The sequence below is a fragment of the Nilaparvata lugens genome, chromosome X (genome assembly GCF_014356525.2).
Source record: "Nilaparvata lugens isolate BPH chromosome X, ASM1435652v1, whole genome shotgun sequence".
NCBI lineage: Eukaryota > Metazoa > Arthropoda > Insecta > Hemiptera > Delphacidae > Nilaparvata > Nilaparvata lugens.
The window spans coordinates 18,945,816-18,965,339 of record NC_052518.1 but is presented as its reverse complement, the minus strand read 5'-3'; the positions used below and the strand labels follow the sequence as shown (position 1 = coordinate 18,965,339).

The following is a 19,524-nucleotide window of genomic DNA, read 5'->3' as shown; positions in this document are numbered from 1 at the left end:
TACTTTCACTAGTACAATTTATTGCTTTAAAATCTTTGAAAGAACGTTCAAAGAAATTTGATATTCAATAGGTTGATTGCAGCAATCCAAAAATCTCATTCTAATCGAAAGCCACATTGTTGAAAAGTTCATTTTTTCAGCAAGAGTTGTTTAGAATACTTAACACCATCATCCAAGTGGATTGAAAATAATTTTAAAATTATAAGAAATAGCAAAATAATCATATAAAATTGTTTAAATAATATGATATCATAATAATTTGAATGTATGAATTGAGTTATAGTCATTATTTCATAAATTTATGTAGTTTTCAAGTGATCAAACAATACATGTTGTACCTATTTACTTTATATTATATTTTAAGAATTTGTATTTTTAGTTTGTATTCACATTACATCTGATTTTTGTATTTCTTTCTCTATGTCGAAATAAATTTGATTTGAATTGAATTTTGTAATTCCAGAATATATAAATCTATAATATTGTTAAAGACGTGAAAATGTATTTATCTACTTACATTTTTCAAATCCTTATTTTGTTCTTAAACTTTGAGATGAACTGAAGGTATCGTGAATGTAATTTCAGGATTGATTATTTTTTGCATGTTTTACCAATTTCTGTAGGTATTTAAATAATCTAGAAAATATATTTTATAATTTCAGGCTGTGATGGAGAGGTTTCCTGCTACTCTGATTCATGAACCTACTGCGTTCACCAGTCACGATCCCATGGAAATCTATAACAATATTTTAGTGTTTATTGTGGGTGATGAACGGCAGATGGGCTCAAGATCAGAAATGCATATCTTCCAGGTATTTTGTTCAATTTACTCATTCATTTATTTCGTAATTGTCACATAACATCAACATTTTTAGATTCAGTCAAATGACTGGTGACATGTCAATGCTTAAATTATTTATTCGTGTAAATATAATAATAATGATAATAATAATAATAATAATAATAATAATAATAATAATAATAATAATAGTTGGACTCCACATCACTCCTTACAGCCAACCCGTTCCACCACATGGCGCCAAGTGACTGAATGAGTATGCTTAGACAAATTTTACGTGCAATAGAACGGCTTCATCCATTGTGTATTGCAACTGTCAAAAGTAATATCTAGTATGGAAGTGTTCTATTCAAAAAAATGTATTTTCAATTCTGCTCATGTAGGAACTTTATTCTCTTTTTGGATAAATTGGAGGCTTCAAAAAAATCTATTCTGTTTCCCAAGGTTTTGCCAATTGCAATACATCTCTCTAGTGGTGATGTATGACTTCTTACATAGGAATGGAACTGATGATGATTATATGTTACACATAGTATTGGGCATAAATAAAATAAATACTTACTATAATAATAATTATTATAATATTGAGTTACCTGGCTGGCTCTGGTATGGTGTCAGAGTTTTAAGTCGCACCTGATCAATTTCAGGGCTTCTGACATGACCTGTTTTTAAGCAGCCGGGACCGACGGTTTGACGTGAATTTAATAGTAACGAACTTGAAGGGAAGCTTTTTCAATTTTCAAAATTTGGAAGGCTATTAAGTATTCATAGTTATTTAGTTAGATTCAGCATTATTACTTGTCACTCCTCTCAATTCCAAATAATGTAACCGCGCCAACTGTCATCAATATTTAGTTTGCTTTAGGAAGCATTGGCTTTCTTATCTTCTCATCAATAGTCTATCTAGTTTGCTTTAGGAAGCAGTGGCTTTCTTATATTGTCAACAATATAGTTTGCTTTAGGAAGCAGTGACTTTCTTTTCTTGTTAACAATATTGGTTAGGGAGCAGTGGATTTCTTGCTTGCGTCGGCGCGTTCCCTTTCACTCTTGTTCGGTATTGCCACTAAGTTCATATATTTTACATACCTCGCAACCGCTTTCGTTATCACGCTATTATAGTTGTTGTGTAGACCTCGATAGATTAAATATTGAGTTCAGATACTGTTGCTGGTAAGATGTTGTCATATCTATCCATAATGAGAACACTGGGATGTTGTCAGAAATATCACTAATTTATTTTAAAATTACAAACAAACATGTTTCAACACCAATGGTGTCATCTTCACACTGATTTACAATATTTTAGTGATTTTACAATAAATTTGTGATATTTCTGGCAACATTCCAGTGTTTTCATTAGATATTGAGTTATTACATTTAATTTGTATCCCTCACAGAGGTACTGTTATTCATAATTAATAGATACAATAATTAAATTCAAACAACTCATTTGTGATATTTTTTTGTTGAAATCTTGAAGCAGCCTGCACACAGGGACATTAGTAGATGACACTAGATACTACGGTAACGTGGAATTTGAAATGTCCGAAACTCAAATGTATATGATATTTTCAATTCCGATTTCCCCTAATAGCTAGTGGACGCTTAGTTGAGGATACTAATGTCCCTGTGTGCAGTGTGTTTATGTGAGAGAATCAAAGATGAGGTCTTTTGTCTGAGTTAGGCAAGTATGCCTTAGTATGATTTCAACAGTAATCTTAGCCACTGTTTAGGGAAACATCACCTAGGAATGTCCAAATTTGGACTGTCGTATGAATTAGAATTGTATTTTGTAGTTTGTATTGTAATTGTAGTTTGTATCCAAAGTACAGACCGGTGCTACATATTTTAGGAGACACCCAATTAATTTTTTCCGAATTTGTTGGATTTTAAACTGTAGTTGTTTGTGTTTTATTGATAGATAAAGATTTCTATTCTAATTCCATAATAGTATTTTCTGCTATTTTCATAATTAATAAATCCAATAATTAATTTCAAACAACTCATTTGTGATATTTTGTTGTTGGCATTATAGGCCTACTACTCGAACGGTTGTGAATAGTTTCTACCAACGAATATGATTAATTTCATTACTACATTCTTGTTGATAGCATACTATTCTAACGGCTCTAAATTGTTTGTCGACAACGAACATGATTCATTCGTTGTATTTGGAAGTAGATTTCAAAAATAAGTATTTTTTGTATTTTCAGCTGGTTACAATGTTTTGTAATAATGTATTTTTTGTGAAAAATAAATTATAATTCATATATATAAATAAATTATTTTTAATCATAATTTATAAATTATAATTTTTGAAAAATTATAACTATATTTATGATGATAGTATACTATTTTAATGGTTTTAAATTCTTTGTTTTCAACTTACATGATTCATTTTGTAATTATACAATAATTGTTGGTTGTTCGCAGTGCCAGAGTATCTCAGCACAGGAGCTTGTAGAAGACTTGAAGCTGCTGAGGATGGGGAAATCTCCAAGAGGGGGGAGAGCAAGAAGACACATACCTCCTCCACCCCCTACTCCACCACCAGATCCACCCCTAATTAATGGAGTCAATGTCAGAGAACAGGTCTCTGTTTTCAATGCAGTTGCACACCGTGAGTACTTCCAAGTAATATTTTTAATTTTTTCTTGTAGCATTCTTCTAAAACCCCAGCTTAAATTATTGAGCCAGACATGAGCTCTAGGTAATGAAGAAAACAAAGAAAAATCAGGTAATGAAGAATCACAAATGAAGAAATATGAATGAATAAATATAGGGAAAGTACGCAATCATAAATGTGATTTTAACTTTGAAGAACAAATACACTGTAAACTTAAATTAAAAATAAAATACACACTTTTGGAGTGAAAATGCACTTACATTGGTAGTGACGATCGTTTCGAGCTGTTGTTGGTCATCATCAGACTGTGGGAATTAAAAAAAAAATCCTATGAAAAATTCCTACAGTCTGATGTCGACCAACAACAGGTCGAAACGATCGTCACTACCAATGTAAGTGCATTTTCACTCCATAAGTGTTTTTAAAATTCAAGTTTAATTTTAATAGTGGAAAAGTATGGATATGCAACAGAGTAAATACACTGTGTTAATCGGATTGTCATATTTAGATTGCGATTTTTGAGAACTGGTTGTATTTTGCAGAATGCACTACCAACAGAGTCTATTCGAACTTTAATTTCATATGTTTGGTTTTATTTATTGCTCACAAAGTAGCCAAGGTTCTACTTCAATTAATCATTATTTACAAGAATCAATAATTAATATCAGATGAGATATACCGGGATAATTCGAATCACAGCTACTATAACAGAAAAAGAGGCAACAATGCTAACACTACAAAACCACACTACACTTTTATTATGTATTCCTACATGCATTTCTCATTATATTACCATAATAAATTCTTCTGATGCTCCCGTAATAAATTCAACATTCTTGTCAGAGATTTAGAATGGTTGGAAATACTTTACATTATCCGATGTGTTTTATGTAATACAAAATATTGAATACACTCAATTATCAACTGCTGCTCTTCAATTCGACTTATTTTTAAGGTGAAATAAAAGAGAAGCTGTCAGTTCCTTATAATTTATTCAAGTCAAACTATAGTTTCAATGCACTTGAATTATCTAACCAAAAAATATCACTGATGATGATGCCCCAAGTGCATTGAAACTATATTTGGCTCAAATAATATATGTGGAACTGACAATATCGCGTTCATTTCACCTTAATATAGACATATTCCACAACATCTCTGTTCATAGTGTAAACAACATATTTTTGTTGTTTTCTGTTCAGAGCTCTACTGAATTAGCCAATCTATAATATAATAAAGGAAAGAATTGGCTTATTCACGTACGGGATAGAAAATTCACGAATGACGCATCATCACGTCTGAACTACTGGACTGATTAACTTGAAATTTTGCATATACATTATCTACCGTGGATGGTTATAGGAATATTTTCAATTCTTCAAGATTTCAGTCTGTCAAGTTTTTTATTAGACCTTTGTAGAGCACTGGTTACCTGCTAGTACTCAATAATTCTCAACTGTTATTTTCCAGTTTGACATTTATATTGTTTCCTGTTTAGTCCTGGACTGAATTAGCCAATACTTATTTATTTCATTTATACACAAACACATACAAGTTTAACTCAAATTAACAAAAAGAAAACACGCAAACAATAAAAACAATACAATAAAAAGAATACTGGTGCAAAAAAGGGTGGAGGATTGAAGGGGTTTCCAACTATTTATTCATTCGTGGAAGGAACAACAGGCTTGGCCCAAAACTATTCCATTCTCAAATTTTGATAATGTTACATGTTAAAAAAATAGGTTTTGTTTCTACTGTAAAAAGTTCAAGTCAATATTAGTCCAAAAATATATATGAGCTGGAAATTTTGAATTTAGAAGAATTAAAACAACAAATTATAGTTAAATATTACACTTGATTATCACTGCACATTGAGTTAATTAAGTTATTTTATAGAATTTTGAAGCCAAAATACACACAAATTCTCACTAAGAACAGTTGTTACTATTGTTATCAATGTACTAGGAAAACCTTCAATCCTTGAGAAAGTGAAAAAGGTATCAGGAAAAGTAAATATAGACGGTAGTTATGAAATACTAAATTATTATCATTTGTTATTCTGCATTTGACATGAATATTTGTAATTTTAGAGCCGGATGTTCGTGGTGGGAGTGAACTGGGAGTGGCTCCAGGTCACCACAGAGATGACGAGACCAGTTCAACGTCGAGTGAGAAGTATGAACGAGACGTGACTATTTTGAATCATTGCTTCGATGACATTGAAAAGTTCATTGCTCGACTGCAGCATGCGGCTGCTGCTTCTAAGGAACTCGAGAGAAGGCGAAGGTAATTATTAAAATTTAATAAATTTAATATTCAATATAAGTGAGATTCGCTTTAAAACATCAGCAATCCACATAAACTAGTTTCTAGTCAGATTTATTTAAAACTGTCAGCACTCATTATAAACTAGTAGTTAATGAGGTTCATTTTCAATAAATAGCATCAATTAAAGACTTGAAACTTCCAACTCTGCCTAATCTATACTACAATAAAGGAAAGAACTGTTTTTTACGGGATAGGAAAATCATGAATGACGCATCATCATGTCTGAACTACTGAACTGATCGACATGAAGTTTTGCTTTACCGAGGATGGTTATAGGTATATTTTTAATTCTTCAAGATTTTAGTAGGTCAAGTTTTCAGTTTCTCAAGTTTTTAATTAGGCCCTTGCGGAGCACGGGTTACCTGCTAGTTTTAAATAAATAACATGAAGGCTGAGTGGTAGAGAGGACTTGAAACTTCCAACTCCGCCTAATAAAGAATATTTTTATTCCATTTTATCAATGATTCCCATTCAACCAATTCTGTAAGTTTCAAGTGAATCTCACTATAGAACTATACAACTCATCAACTTACTCAGAGTGGCATATGAAGTGTAACTTCCTTTCATTCTTAGCTCTGTTATCATTCTCCTCATTTGTAGTTCTAGATTCTTATTCATGGTTTCTTGGTTCCTCTCTTATTACTTTCTCTTCTTATCTTAGTTTCTCATCTTGTGTATTGTATATTAGTATATCTAGTTTCTCACTAATATAGAATAGGGTTTTCCTTGTATTTATTTGTCTCTCAATCATTTCAATTTCGTTGTATTGCGTTTATTGTAATTTTCTAGATTGAGGAGCAATATTTGGGATTTGTGTGCTCCCAAGTTTTTGTAAATAAATAAACTAGTCAATATTCAGTCATTTTGGACATCAACTAAACAAATTGAAGTCTCATCTTTCTAGTTTCAGCCTGAAGGTTCAACCGATGCATTTTTACGATATTATAATATTTCTAATTCGTTTTATAATAATTATTATATTGTTTCCGATTGGTCTACTCATTTGAAAATCTGGTTTTGTGATGGTTTTCTACTTCTAATAATTTATCTCCATTGTATTCAAGCACAATAAGAATTGTATTCAAGAATTAATAAGATATATAAGTGGAGAAATAGGCAACAAAAAACGGGTGATTGTCACATTCCTCGACCTGGCAAAAGCATTCTATTCTATTGATAGACATAAATTGATATTGAAACTCCAGCACGCTGGCGTTGAATCCCTGGACTGGTTAATTTGTTACTTGGAAAACAGGTCGCAGTTTGTGTGTCCATCAACGGTATACAGAGTGATCCAAAAAGCATCGAGTATGGTGTGGTTCAGGGTAGTACCCTAGGCCCCCTACTATTCTCTATCTATATCAATAACATAACTAAAGTAAATATTAAAAGGAAACTATTGTTATTCGCCGATGAAATTGTTTTAGTCTCGTCTGGAAGTTCTTGGGACTGTTCTCTATGAACAGGCCTCCTCAGACCTACTAAAAGTTAAAAGGTGGTTTGACCAGAACACACTATCCTTGAATGTCGGAAAACCAAGTTTCTGCCTATATACTTTAGACAGGATGGCGATCCTGGTCTGAGAAGGCTTGTAATACACTCCTATGGTGATCTGCAGTCGGCCGCCTGCGGCTGTGACGATGTTGAGAGTGTGGAGTAGTATAGCTACTTGGGAGTAACAATTGATCACAAAATGAGTTGGTCCTCGCACATTGTCAATATTAAACGGAAGTTGAGAAAATTATTGTATGCCTTCTCACAGCTGGCATGGTTGCTGGCTGCGGATCAGTGCAGGAGTGTGTATTTTGCGTATGTTCAGTCTCTGCTTCAATATGATGTAGTGGCGTGGGGCAGTGCCTCGGCCGCTCTACTTGAGCCTCTGACTATCACGCAGAGAGCGCTTATAAAAACTATTCTAAAGAAACCAGTCAGATATTCGTCAGACCAGCTCTTTTCCGATTTCCAGGTCCTGGATATCCGCCAGCTTTACTTGAAATCCATCCTCACATTTATAAAAACAAATAAAACTAATATTTTTACAAACGTACAATATGGTTATCCAACCAGACACCGAATAAACTACGGATATAACTTTCCCAGATCAACCTTAACGTCACTGAACAGTAACCCCTTTCTACTTGCCCATTTGATCTATCGAAACCTCCCACAAACAATAATAGATGCAGAAGAACTTGGTGCTGTCGTCTACAAAAAGAGAGTAGGTTTTGGCTCCGCTCAATCGGCCAGGTGGCCGCCGCGGCGCTGCTGGAATCGCCTTATAGGTGACACAAAGCAATTGGCACATATTCATCCACTAACCTCACTAGTTTGTGATTTTGTGTTTTAAGCCCTTCATGCCTCACCTGAGTTTCTTTTATTTATTGGAATTATTATTATTTATCTTCTGCTTTTAGATTTTACTTTCTATTTAATGTTGTTAAATCGTTAGTTCAGATAGCTCACCAGAAGATGAAGTATTCTGAGTCGGGTACTTGTGCTATGTAAATCGTCGTTGATACAGTCTGACTATTCAACATATTTTTTATAGGCTAAACTTGAATTGATATAAGTTATTGATTGTAGTTTTTACACTATTGTTACCTGTATAGATTAGGTACTCTTTCCCCGCGCACGGATCAGCAGTCCATGCGGGCAAATTATTCCATAATTATTCTATTTTATTTTGTACAGTGTTTTATATTGGAATAAAGAAATTGAATTGAATTATTGATACAAGCTTCTCCAATCTCCAATAAATTCTGGGCACTAGGAAGAATCCCTAATTAGTTTTCTGAACTGCTCAGCTCAGTTGAAAGCAGTGAAGTGTTAAGCAGTTGAAGTAGTTCAAGATGCATTGAGTTTTTAATTGCATGCAATGCAATCAATCCAGCTGACTCGATTGATTTTGATCAATTGCAGCATTACTCTCCAGTGTTGTCAATTTTTTGAGCTTATCATTCACTAGAGGAGGCTGTGATTTAATCATTTCCAAGAGCAGTCGGAATTCATGTGATGAATTCTTTTAAAAATGCCTGATAGTGATTCATAATTTAAAAGTATTCATATGATGAATTCTTAAATATTTGCTTAATAGCTTAATTGTGTTACTGCAACTTTTTATTCATTCAATACACTTGATTTTTTTCAGGAACAGAAAATCAAAAAAGAAGGATATGGGAGACGGTATGCTAACCATGAGAGCAAAGCCACCTCCGGAATCCGAATTCATTGACATTTTCCAAAAATTCAAACTATCGCTGATTCTTTTGGTACGTTCTGTTCTTTGTATTTATTACTATTTCTAATATGAAGTGTGTTTATCAATCCACTGAGGTTGGCTTAGAAACAATCATCGTTCATAAGTGTATATTGATGATAACTGACAATAATTATTATTAAACTAAAATCTAAATTAAACGCTGCGAATCATTCCGAAGACTTCTGTAAATGAAAATATTGACAACAGGGTGAACAGCTAGATGGAAATTCGATAAGCGCTACTATTCAAACATTATTTGTCAGCCCGGGAATCGAACCCGGTACCTCCTAATTGCCGGTCAGAAATGCTTACCCTTACACCAAACTGACAATCTCTGGTTGATTCCCGGGCTGACAATTAATTTCTGAATAGTAGCGCTCATAGAATTTCCATCTAGCTGTTTACCCGGTTGTCAATATTTGCAGTTGCAGAAGTCTCCGGGGTGATTAGCAGAATTTAATTTGGATTTTCGTATTATAATAATTAATAATTCCAGAGCATTTGAATAAATGCAATTTCTTAGTAATTTCCATCTATATTTATGAGTTTATTTCATGTGTTAACCGTACCACCTGCATTTTAATTTGAACTGAATATTTTCAAATGCTCCTTATCTGTTTTTGGATGAATTTATATGAAAAACCCTTTAAATAACTAACTATAGTGAGGTCCACGTTATAATGGCAGTGTTTGTTTAGCAATGGTATTGATATCCTTGTCTATCATTCAACAAAGCGGATAACACTATCTATTTCTCGCTTTGACCTGTTGCCAGATCGTCTTTTAACAATGTAGAGTTAATAATTAATTAACAAAATATTTCATCTTAATTATGAAAATTCATTATTAAATTATAAAAAAATAGAATTTCTTGCCTAATAAAATATAATTGATCATTTTAAACAGGAAAGAACAGTTACAGCTACCATGCCTTCTATAGCATTGACAAGACAGAGGATCGGCAACATTGTTCTATCTTCTCCACTGCCATTATAACGTGGATCTCACTATAGATTATTGTACTAAGGATTGAAAAAACAAGAACGGTATAGAAACTACCCTCATATCAAAGGACTTTTGTAAAACTAATGATAGTCAATGTGAACTTCGAACTGCTCTAAATCAAGTGCGATTTGTATCAAAGCGAAGGTTAGCGGTGTTAGATGAGCAGCTCCTATAATCAGTATTATTTTAATAAAATCAAAAATGATGAAAAGTGAAGATTTATGTTGGCGCCGTTTCTTCCTTTCTTGGTTTAAGTAATAAATAAGACGGCAATTTTGAACAAAGCAAACTTGCTGTGGCTTCACGTTAGTAAAGGATTATTTTTAATCAATTACAACAATTATTGTTGTCAAACTATTAATTTAATCAAACCTAATCAATAAATTATTATTTTCATGTACATTTTTTACAAATGTTTGGCAATTCGTCATATATAAAAACTAACAACAACAATACAAGCAACATCAAACAAAACAACAAGAACAGCACATCAATCAAACAATTAGTTAGGACAATCATTATTAAACGAAAATCCAAATTAAATGCTGTAAATTAGTTGAAAATTCACAGATATGGCAGCACCCCCGAAGAACTCTGCACACTATAAAATTATTTGTTTATTAGCCAGTTTCTGAGGCAATTCTTGAATTCCTTTTTATTCGTCAGGTTTTTAATTTCTGTAAAGAGCATTCAAAATTTTTTTGAACATATACTGAGGGTTTGTCTCATAGAATGTAGTTCTATGGGCCGGAATTCCCAATTCTCCATTATGTCTTGTATTGTAGCTGAGAATAGATGCCCCTGTTGTCCAGGACTAGCAATTTGAAATTTGAATCCATACATTGCACATTCATGAATATAGAGGCCAGGAAGAGAAATCATTCTTAAACTTTTCAAAGACCCTCACAGGAGGTTCTTGGAAATTCCTTCAAAGTCATCCTAACAACTCTGTGCTGTATTCTAAATACCTTTATTGAGTCCTGTGACTACTCCCAGAACATTAATCCGTAGGTCAGGAGAGGCCAGGAGAGGAAGTATCCATAGTAGGCAGTCAAGCTCACTTTTTGACTCATTATTTTTGCTAGCTTTGATATTGCAAAGACAGCCCTACTCAGCTTTTTGATGGGCATTCAATGTGCATCTTCCATTTAAGCCCAGAATCCACTTTTATGCCAAGAAACCCACACACCGCCGTAGACAAAACCTCCTCAGCCTCAATCTAAAAATTCATACACGGAGGAGTGCTCTGGCGTTGCATGCAGAAATCGATTTAACAGGTCTTTCTCACATTAACCGACAAACCAGTAAATTATTATCTATTCCTTATTAAATTCTCCAGTATCTCGTCCAGCTTATTCAAGATATTGACATATTTTTAGATTTTTGTCGTCTAATCCACATTGTTCTTGTTATCTGTGGAATCTTTGTTGATATTGTGTAAGTCCTTATAAACAATCGTCAAATCGACAATATTCAAGTGATTTTCATACATTTTTCTTGTTTTCAGGCCAAATTGAAGCATCACATCCATGATCCAAACGCTCCCGAACTAGTTCATTTCTTGTTCACACCTCTTGCTCTGATTGTTGACGCCTCTCATGATACACACTACCTGCCTCCCAACCTACCATCAAAAGTTGTCTGCCCGCTACTCACTCAAGAAGCGATAAACCTGCTTATCAATTGTGTCACAAGCAAAGAAACTGAGCTTTGGCATTCGCTTGGAGACGCTTGGCTAATACCAAGGTAAGTTAAATCATGATTGCTTAGCCAGGTTCGCAAAACTATATCTATTTGTGAGGGTTCATGTTGACAGTTCGTTCATTTGTCCCATTCATTCATTTATTTTTTGTCAACATAATCAAAAAATGAAATGTTTACATGTTTTACTGAGGATAATTAAACCTAAACTTTATTCAAAATAAAATGAAGTGAAGTGAAACTAAAATTAATTTATAAAGTAATAAAAATAATTTCAAGCCTCATGAACCCTATCCCACGAGCCTCTTGGGCTTGGGTATGATGATGGGAGATGAATTTACGTATGATGATGATATTTATGATGAATTTATGAAGATGAATTTACGTATGATGATGGGAGATGAATTTATCTTCCCAGCGCTACGTGGAGTCCCAACCACTGGAAAGTGATTTTGAGTGTATCAACTGTCAGTTATTGGAGCTAGCCTCAAGCAGGCATCCTCCCATCAGGATTGCTTAGAAAACGGAGGTATAAACCTCATTCTTTGAATTGAGAAGATAAAATTCGTTCTCTTAAGTTAAATTATTGCTAAAATAAGAGTATATTAATTGTATTTCAAACAACGCAAATCAAATTATTATATACGATTAGCATATTTCATGTCTTGATATGTTTTTACAAATAATGGTCATTTTCACTTGTTGTTTATTTATGTAAATGTGAGATGTTCAGTTTCAGTAATTTTAAAGTATGGTAGGCGTACCAGAAACATGAAAGTATCTTGTATCTTGTTGATCAGCTGCTAATTGTGATCAATTCCACCTAAAATATTCTATATTCGTTTTTATTCGAAAATTCCAGATGAATATTTATATCAATCATATATCTTATATGCTTGAAATATGTGTGATTTTCACAGGTGGAATGGATTTAAAGAAGATTCCCCATGAATTTCTTGAACTTTAAAAGTAAAAAATTATGCTTTCAGAGATTTTGAAACATTTTCAAGGCATCTCTTAAAACTTCATTTTCAGATGCTGTTGTATCCCTTGAAGATACAATTCGCTGGTTAAATTAGCACATGCATTGCTGTAATGGAATGACAAACGTTTGTCTTAAATTTAGTTAAATAAATACTTTATATTGAACGGCAATATACTTCAATGTAATTGATGGTGGGATCATATTAATTGAATTATTTCTCCAGAGAGCAATGGAAGGGATACGTTGCTCCATACCATCCCGTCTTCATGGATGGCTGGTCCCCCGATTATCCCATATCAGAAGACAGAGACGTCCTGGTTCCAGCTGAAGGAAAGAGAACCAGGGAAGATACAAGACCGTTGCAACATGAAGTACGTAAAGTTGTCTCGTTGTCATTTTCATCTATTTTTTCAGAATAATAGAATGCAATCATAAGAATAAGAGGATAAGGGTGATATTGTAGAAGCTAATGGAAAGATTATAAATGTGAGTGAATGATTTGAATGCTATTACAATGAGAAAAGGACGAAATAATGTATATTAAAGGTCGTTTTCTCAAAAAGGTAGTTTAACTAATCAACCCGTTTAATCAATGTATGGTCACATTCATTATAATGTGTTCAACACACCCGTTGTTGTCTTTGGCTCTGTCAACTGGGTAAGTCATATCTAGTGTGTGCACAGAGAATCCGATTCTCTAATGCTGGTTGGGAGAGTCAACATCGTTCCTTGAAATCTTGAAGCAGCCTGAACACAGGGACATTAGTAGATGACACTAGCTACTACGGGAATGTGGCATTAGAAATTTACGAATCTCAAATGTACATGACATTTTCAATTCCGCATTCTCGTAGTAGCTAGTGGACGCTTAGTTGAGGCTACTAATGTCCCTGTGTGCACTGTGTTTATGTGAGAGAATAAAAGATGAGATCTCTTGTCTGAGTATGATCTCAAAACAGTAATCTTAGCCACTGTGTAGGAAAAACAATTACCCAGGAATGCCCAGATTTCCTACAGAACTTATATTTGAGGAATTAGTTTTGTATTATTTTCAGTTTGTATGGATGAAACTAAATAAGGAAATTGAAGAAGTTTTGGGCAATAGCCTGTTTTTTCCGATCATTGTATTGTTTGTGCTAACCTAATAAATAAATGAATAATCTGATCTGACTCCAAAGCGGTGCTTCATATTCAAGGAGACTCCGAATCAGTCTGAAGTGTATTTTGAATTTCTTATTTTTCAAATGTATTTGTGTTTTTTCATATAGTTTTCTAAAATAGTATGTTCTAAACACTGTATCAATCACCTTGGACCTTGCCGTACCTTGATGTCAGATGATTGAATAGAATGTATTGTTAATGAAACACTGGAATGCTGTCTAGAAATATCACGAATCCATTGGAAAATTACATACATGCTTCAACACCTTAAGACACTGAAGATGACACCATTTGTGTTGAAATATGTATGTAATAATTCAATAAATTCGTGATATTTCTAGACAACATTCCAGTGTTTCATTATGGATGAATTATTACATCTCACCAAAAACCCCTATCTGAAAGATGTATTGCTTGATGATGGAGTATTATCATGCACATGTACATGAATAAATTAATGTAATGTTTGCAGAGCGAGCATTATCACCGCGGAGGCGGCGGAGGTGGTGGGGGCGGTGAAAGGGAGCACGAGGACTACAGCAGTGACTACTGGGATCCGCCCCCGGGCGAGTATGACCGCCAAGAGTCGTCTCCGGCGGACCCCAGGGCGCTCATGGTCGACAGGCGAAACTTCGAAATGGATCATCGCTACGGTGGCAGAGCAGAAAGGTATTTACAACGATAATCCCTATAGTGAGTTTCACGTTATAATGGCAGTGGAGGGAGATAGCAGAACAACGTTGCCGATCCTCTGTCTTTTCAATGTCTTCTATAAACGGTAGCTGATACAGGCTTATTTATGTAATATTAACTGTTCATTCTCGTTTAAAAAATTATATTTTATTAAGCAAGAAATGATATTTTTCAATAATTTCATAATGAATTCTTTTTAATCAAGATGAAATATTTTGCTAATTAATTATTAATCCTACATTGTTAAAAGACGATCTGACAACAGAGCAAAGCGAGAAAGAGATAGCGCTATCCGCTCTGTTGAATCATAGACAAGGATAGAAATAGCATTGCTTATCAAACACTGCCATTTTAACGTGTACCTCACTATACCAACAATACTTAGCAAAACTAATGACAGTTACTGTGAACGTGATTGCATGAGGTCCAATAATAATAATAATAATAATAATAATAGATACTTGAAAATTAATAGAAGTATGAAAAATTAATCAATTTGAATCAAGATTGAATGCAATTTGAATAAAGATAATATGATATTATGATGTAACTACATAAATCGGCGGTGTTTCAACAAATAATTGTCGATTCTCTGAAAAGGATATATTTAAAATAATATCTTCCCATCAACAAACGACCGGGAGAAGAGAGAGGTGAAAAGTGGGTTGCTGAGGACAATTCCTCGTTGATGGTTGAATGTTCAAGTTTGATTGGGAAAGTCTTCAACAAAACGTGAGTCGTTGATCTGTTGGTTTTTTTCTACTCCTTGAAGTTGTGTGTTTAATTTTTTCGTGTTACTTAATATTTTTTTAGAGTAACTTTCATATAATCGTGGATTTTTTTTCTTCTATCTGCTATGTTTATTTTTTGTTTTTTTTCTGTTATCTAAAACTGTGTTTAGAATTTTCTGCACTGGATATTTTTCTTTCGAGAGAGACTTTTGTGAAGACTTTTTATTCACTTTATTATTTGTTATTACACATTACATTCTCAATTGTTTATTTGTGCATGTCTCAAGAGAGCAATATTATGAGATGTATTCCTTGTGCCCTCATATGTATTCCAAAATTAATAAATAAACATTTCAAGCCGCGTATAAAGATTTCACACTACGACATTTGGACATTGGTTCATAAACTTGATATCGAATAGGTAGTAGAAATTGAGTTTTATCGTCGTAACTTTTGATCTTTCAGGATCCTAACCAATTTTTTTCCAGTTAAAATTCTATTGATAATACTAAATAGCCTGAATCACCAATCCTTGTCACACAAAGAACTCAATTCACCATTTGACATTTCAAACTGAGAGACTTTCTCTCTCTCTCTCTCTCTCGCTATTTCTCTTTATCTCTCTCACTCAATCTCTCTCGCTCTTTCTCTTTATCTCCTTCACTCACTCTCTCGCGCTCGATCGATACTTCACCAATCTCACTTACGCATACTGATGACAAGAACTAGGTTTAGTGGTCCAGTTTTCCAAACCAGTTATCAGCTGATAGCTAATCTTTGCATTCTGACTTTTCAGCTGCTATATCATTAATAATTTCATTTCGTTTTTGATACATTTATGTATGTTGTTTATCAACGGGGGGCGTAGCTCAGATGGTAGAGCGCTCGCTTAGCATGCGAGAGGTACCGGGATCGATACCCGGCGCCTCCAAACTTTTTTGCTTCTATATTTAGAAAAAGATCCAATTATTGATGGCCGAGTTGTAGTTGAATACTTCATGAAATGATTCTGTGGCTAAATTCAATCATTTCTTTAGTCGCTAGTGAAAACTTTTATTGAGAATTTCTAATATATTCTTTGATAATTTATGTCAAAATAAAGAATAATTTGGAATTAAATAAAAATACTAAGAAATTATCAAAACCACAGATTTGAAAAAAAGTAATAATTTGGAAGTTTGAGGCAAGAGGTGACACTCCATCCATATTGTTTTCATGATACAACAAGATTATTCAAGCTCGTAATCCTAATCCAGTGAAGAAGAAAACTCCAATTCAAAACTGAAAAGAAAATGTTACACTAAATTTTTACAATACTTTACTAATTAAAATATTGTTTTTTTTATAATTGGTAAATTTGAAAAAAATCTATTCATGTTACATTAATGCGCTCCATCAGCATAAATTAATTTGATCAGATTGGATTTCTTCATCAATGCAAATTACAATATTTGCTGTTATGCTCGCCTCATTAGTGAATGGCAATGAAAACTATGTATGATATAGTATATTTCGCACCTAGAGCAGAAAATGGGATTTTTCCTGCTCGAAATCGGTTTTCAAGTCCGAGGCCGTAGGCCGAGGACTAGAAAAGATTGAGAGCCGGAAAAACATTTTTGCCCGTGGTGCGAACGCTATTTTTCGCCACACACAAGAATAAACTATATATATATATATATATATATATATATATATATATATTATATATATATATATAAGTTATATATATGAGTTATATATATGAGAATAGTTGTTTACTAAGCACTTCCGAAAGCAGAAGTGGAAGGTGATAGCTCTAGCAAATCTGAGGTAATCTGAATATCAGGAAATTTTCCAAGTATTTTTATTTTTTATTCTGATTTGTCTAAATAACCTAAAAGATGATGTTCAATCAAGTGGGAGGTTGAGTTTATACTTTTTTATTCTTTCAAATGACAATAAGATGATATTATTATACATGTTTTAATTATTGAATAATGAAAAGTTTTTTGATCAGCTGTTTTTGATCACCTTTCTTAGTTCCATGTTAGCGGCTGGAAAGGGTACTCTTTCCGGCCTAGGCCGGAAAGAAACCTGTTCTGACGTCAGACGAGAGTCGTCTGCAAACAATGTCTTTCAGATCTACGTAGGGACTGGAAAACAGCTGCTTTCTGTGCAGTGTGGCGAAAAAATGTTGTCAGATTCGTGCTATCTTTACTTCTGATCTGTGACATATTGATCTCTTCATTATTTTCTGATAATGTAAATAGCTGTTCCAAATCAATTAGAATTCATCATTTTTAGAAATGATCAACTTTATAATTCTAAAATTATGAATTGTACTGAGATTCACATCTGTAATACAATTGCAAAAAATACAAATTAGAACATCCAATTACATCCATGATGATATTGATTTGAAATAAAACGCGAAATAAATAAGTGAATTTATTTCCTCCTCAAATTACAAATTACTTAAGTAGAAATTAAATATAGAAATTAGCTACCTTATTAAATTAGCTACTTATACTTATGTCATTGTTCGAGACTATCCGTATGAATTTTAATTACCAGTTTTCTATCGAATTTACTATTGACAAAATTGGTATTGGATAACATTAATGATCTTTGATACTTTATATAAAAACTATTTTCTACAAATTTATAAATCAGTATCTGTAATATGAGTAATTGATGAATGAATTTGAATGTTAATTAACATATATGAATGAGATTATCTAACAGTGCTTCCATTCTATTTCAATGGGCTCATATTTTTAAATATTATAAATAAGCATATGAATGACAATATTTTAACTGTGTTATCATTCTACCAGTAATTTAATTTTTACTTTCCTTGCCCTATTACCATAGGTAAGGAAAGTATTGCTTTCCCAAAAAAAAGGTATACCCTTATTTCAAGTTTTCTATACGCTTCAAGGTCCTCTGAGTCCAAAAACATGATTTTTGGGTATTGGTCTGTGTGTGTGTGTGTGTGTGTGTGTCTGTGTGTATGTGAACACGATAACTCCATTCCTAATTAACCGATTGACTTGAAAGTTTAAACTTAAGGTCCTTATACGATGAGGATCTGACAATAAAAAATTCAATTAAAGATGGCGGATGATTACTAAAAAACCTTGTTTTTCACGTTTTTCTCGAAAACGGCTCTAACGATTTTCTTCAAATTTATACCATTTATAAGCCCTATCAACTGACATGAGTCTCATTTCTGGGGAAATTGCAGGAGCTCCGTAATATTCTTGAGAAAAATGGCGGATAATTACTAAAAAACCATGTTTTTTACAATTTTCTCAAAAATGAGTTGGCCGATTTTTTTTTAAATTCATACCCTGTATAGTTATTTATCATCTCTATCAACTGGCATGAGTCTTTTTCCTGGGAAACTGGGAAACTAATGGGGGTTCCACACCATCCTTGAGAAATGGACTGTGTAACCTCCTTCTCGTGCATGAGGTAAGGTAGGTGACATAGATGGATAGGCTGCCTTTATTTTAACCTGGAGGGTGAAGTTAGGGCGCAGCCGGCCCTCTCTCCCACTTAACCCTCCTATACAATTCGAATGCATCTACATCACTACATAAGGAAATAATCTCTTTAATATAATAATAAGTAATATGATCGAAAAAAAATATATATATATAAATCAATAATTGAAAAAAAAACAATTTCTTTCAATTTAGTAGAATATATTTTAGACTGAAAGAAAATATAAAAAAATAAGTTAGAAAATAGAGTTATAGAAAAAAAAATGTTAAGCAAGAAACAAGAAAATTTCACGCAAACACACACCTTTCACACAAGCAAACACACCACACATACACACTTCCTCATCCTATGCCCCGATCGCCCTCCCTCAGCCACGCCAAGACCTCCGCGCCGAACAGTGTCCGCCTCTCCACATTCCTCAAAGATGCGGGTAAGCTATTCCACAGTCTGCAAGCAGTCACACAGAACGACCTATTATATGTCACAGTGCGATGGATGGCAATGCTCAACAGGCTTGCGCCATGCGTCGTATCTCTTGGAACTGTTTCTATAATAGCAATTGGCAGTTTATTGAAAATTTTTGGTTTTAAATATGTGGCTGACCTCTGAGCAGCTGATGTTGTCATCCTGGGAATTGCCAAGTCCATGTTCCTTCTATTATCTGATATGTTTATTTATTTACTATTATGGAAAATGTTTTATTATGTACTATTATTGAATTAATTTTTATCATAAAAGTGTTAT

General features: G+C 33.4%; 1 protein-coding gene and 1 non-coding gene across 7 annotated transcripts in view; both read left to right on the top strand.

Annotated features, from left to right (window-relative positions):
- LOC111050346 (epidermal growth factor receptor kinase substrate 8-like protein 1) overlaps window positions 1-19,524 on the top strand; it is a 55,353-nt gene that overhangs the window by 14,148 nt on the left and 21,681 nt on the right. For all 6 annotated transcript variants that reach the window (XM_039442583.1, XM_039442586.1, XM_039442585.1 and 3 more), the window contains 7 exons: window positions 663-812; window positions 3,233-3,419; window positions 5,519-5,714; window positions 8,905-9,025; window positions 11,528-11,766; window positions 12,930-13,077; window positions 14,340-14,536. In XM_039442583.1, coding sequence (XP_039298517.1) covers window positions 663-812; window positions 3,233-3,419; window positions 5,519-5,714; window positions 8,905-9,025; window positions 11,528-11,766; window positions 12,930-13,077; window positions 14,340-14,536 — 1,238 coding nt within the window. The remainder of the gene's footprint in view (window positions 1-662; window positions 813-3,232; window positions 3,420-5,518; window positions 5,715-8,904; window positions 9,026-11,527; window positions 11,767-12,929; window positions 13,078-14,339; window positions 14,537-19,524) is intronic.
- Trnaa-agc lies at window positions 16,150-16,222 on the top strand. The gene has a single exon. It is a non-coding gene; the product is annotated as a tRNA-Ala (tRNA).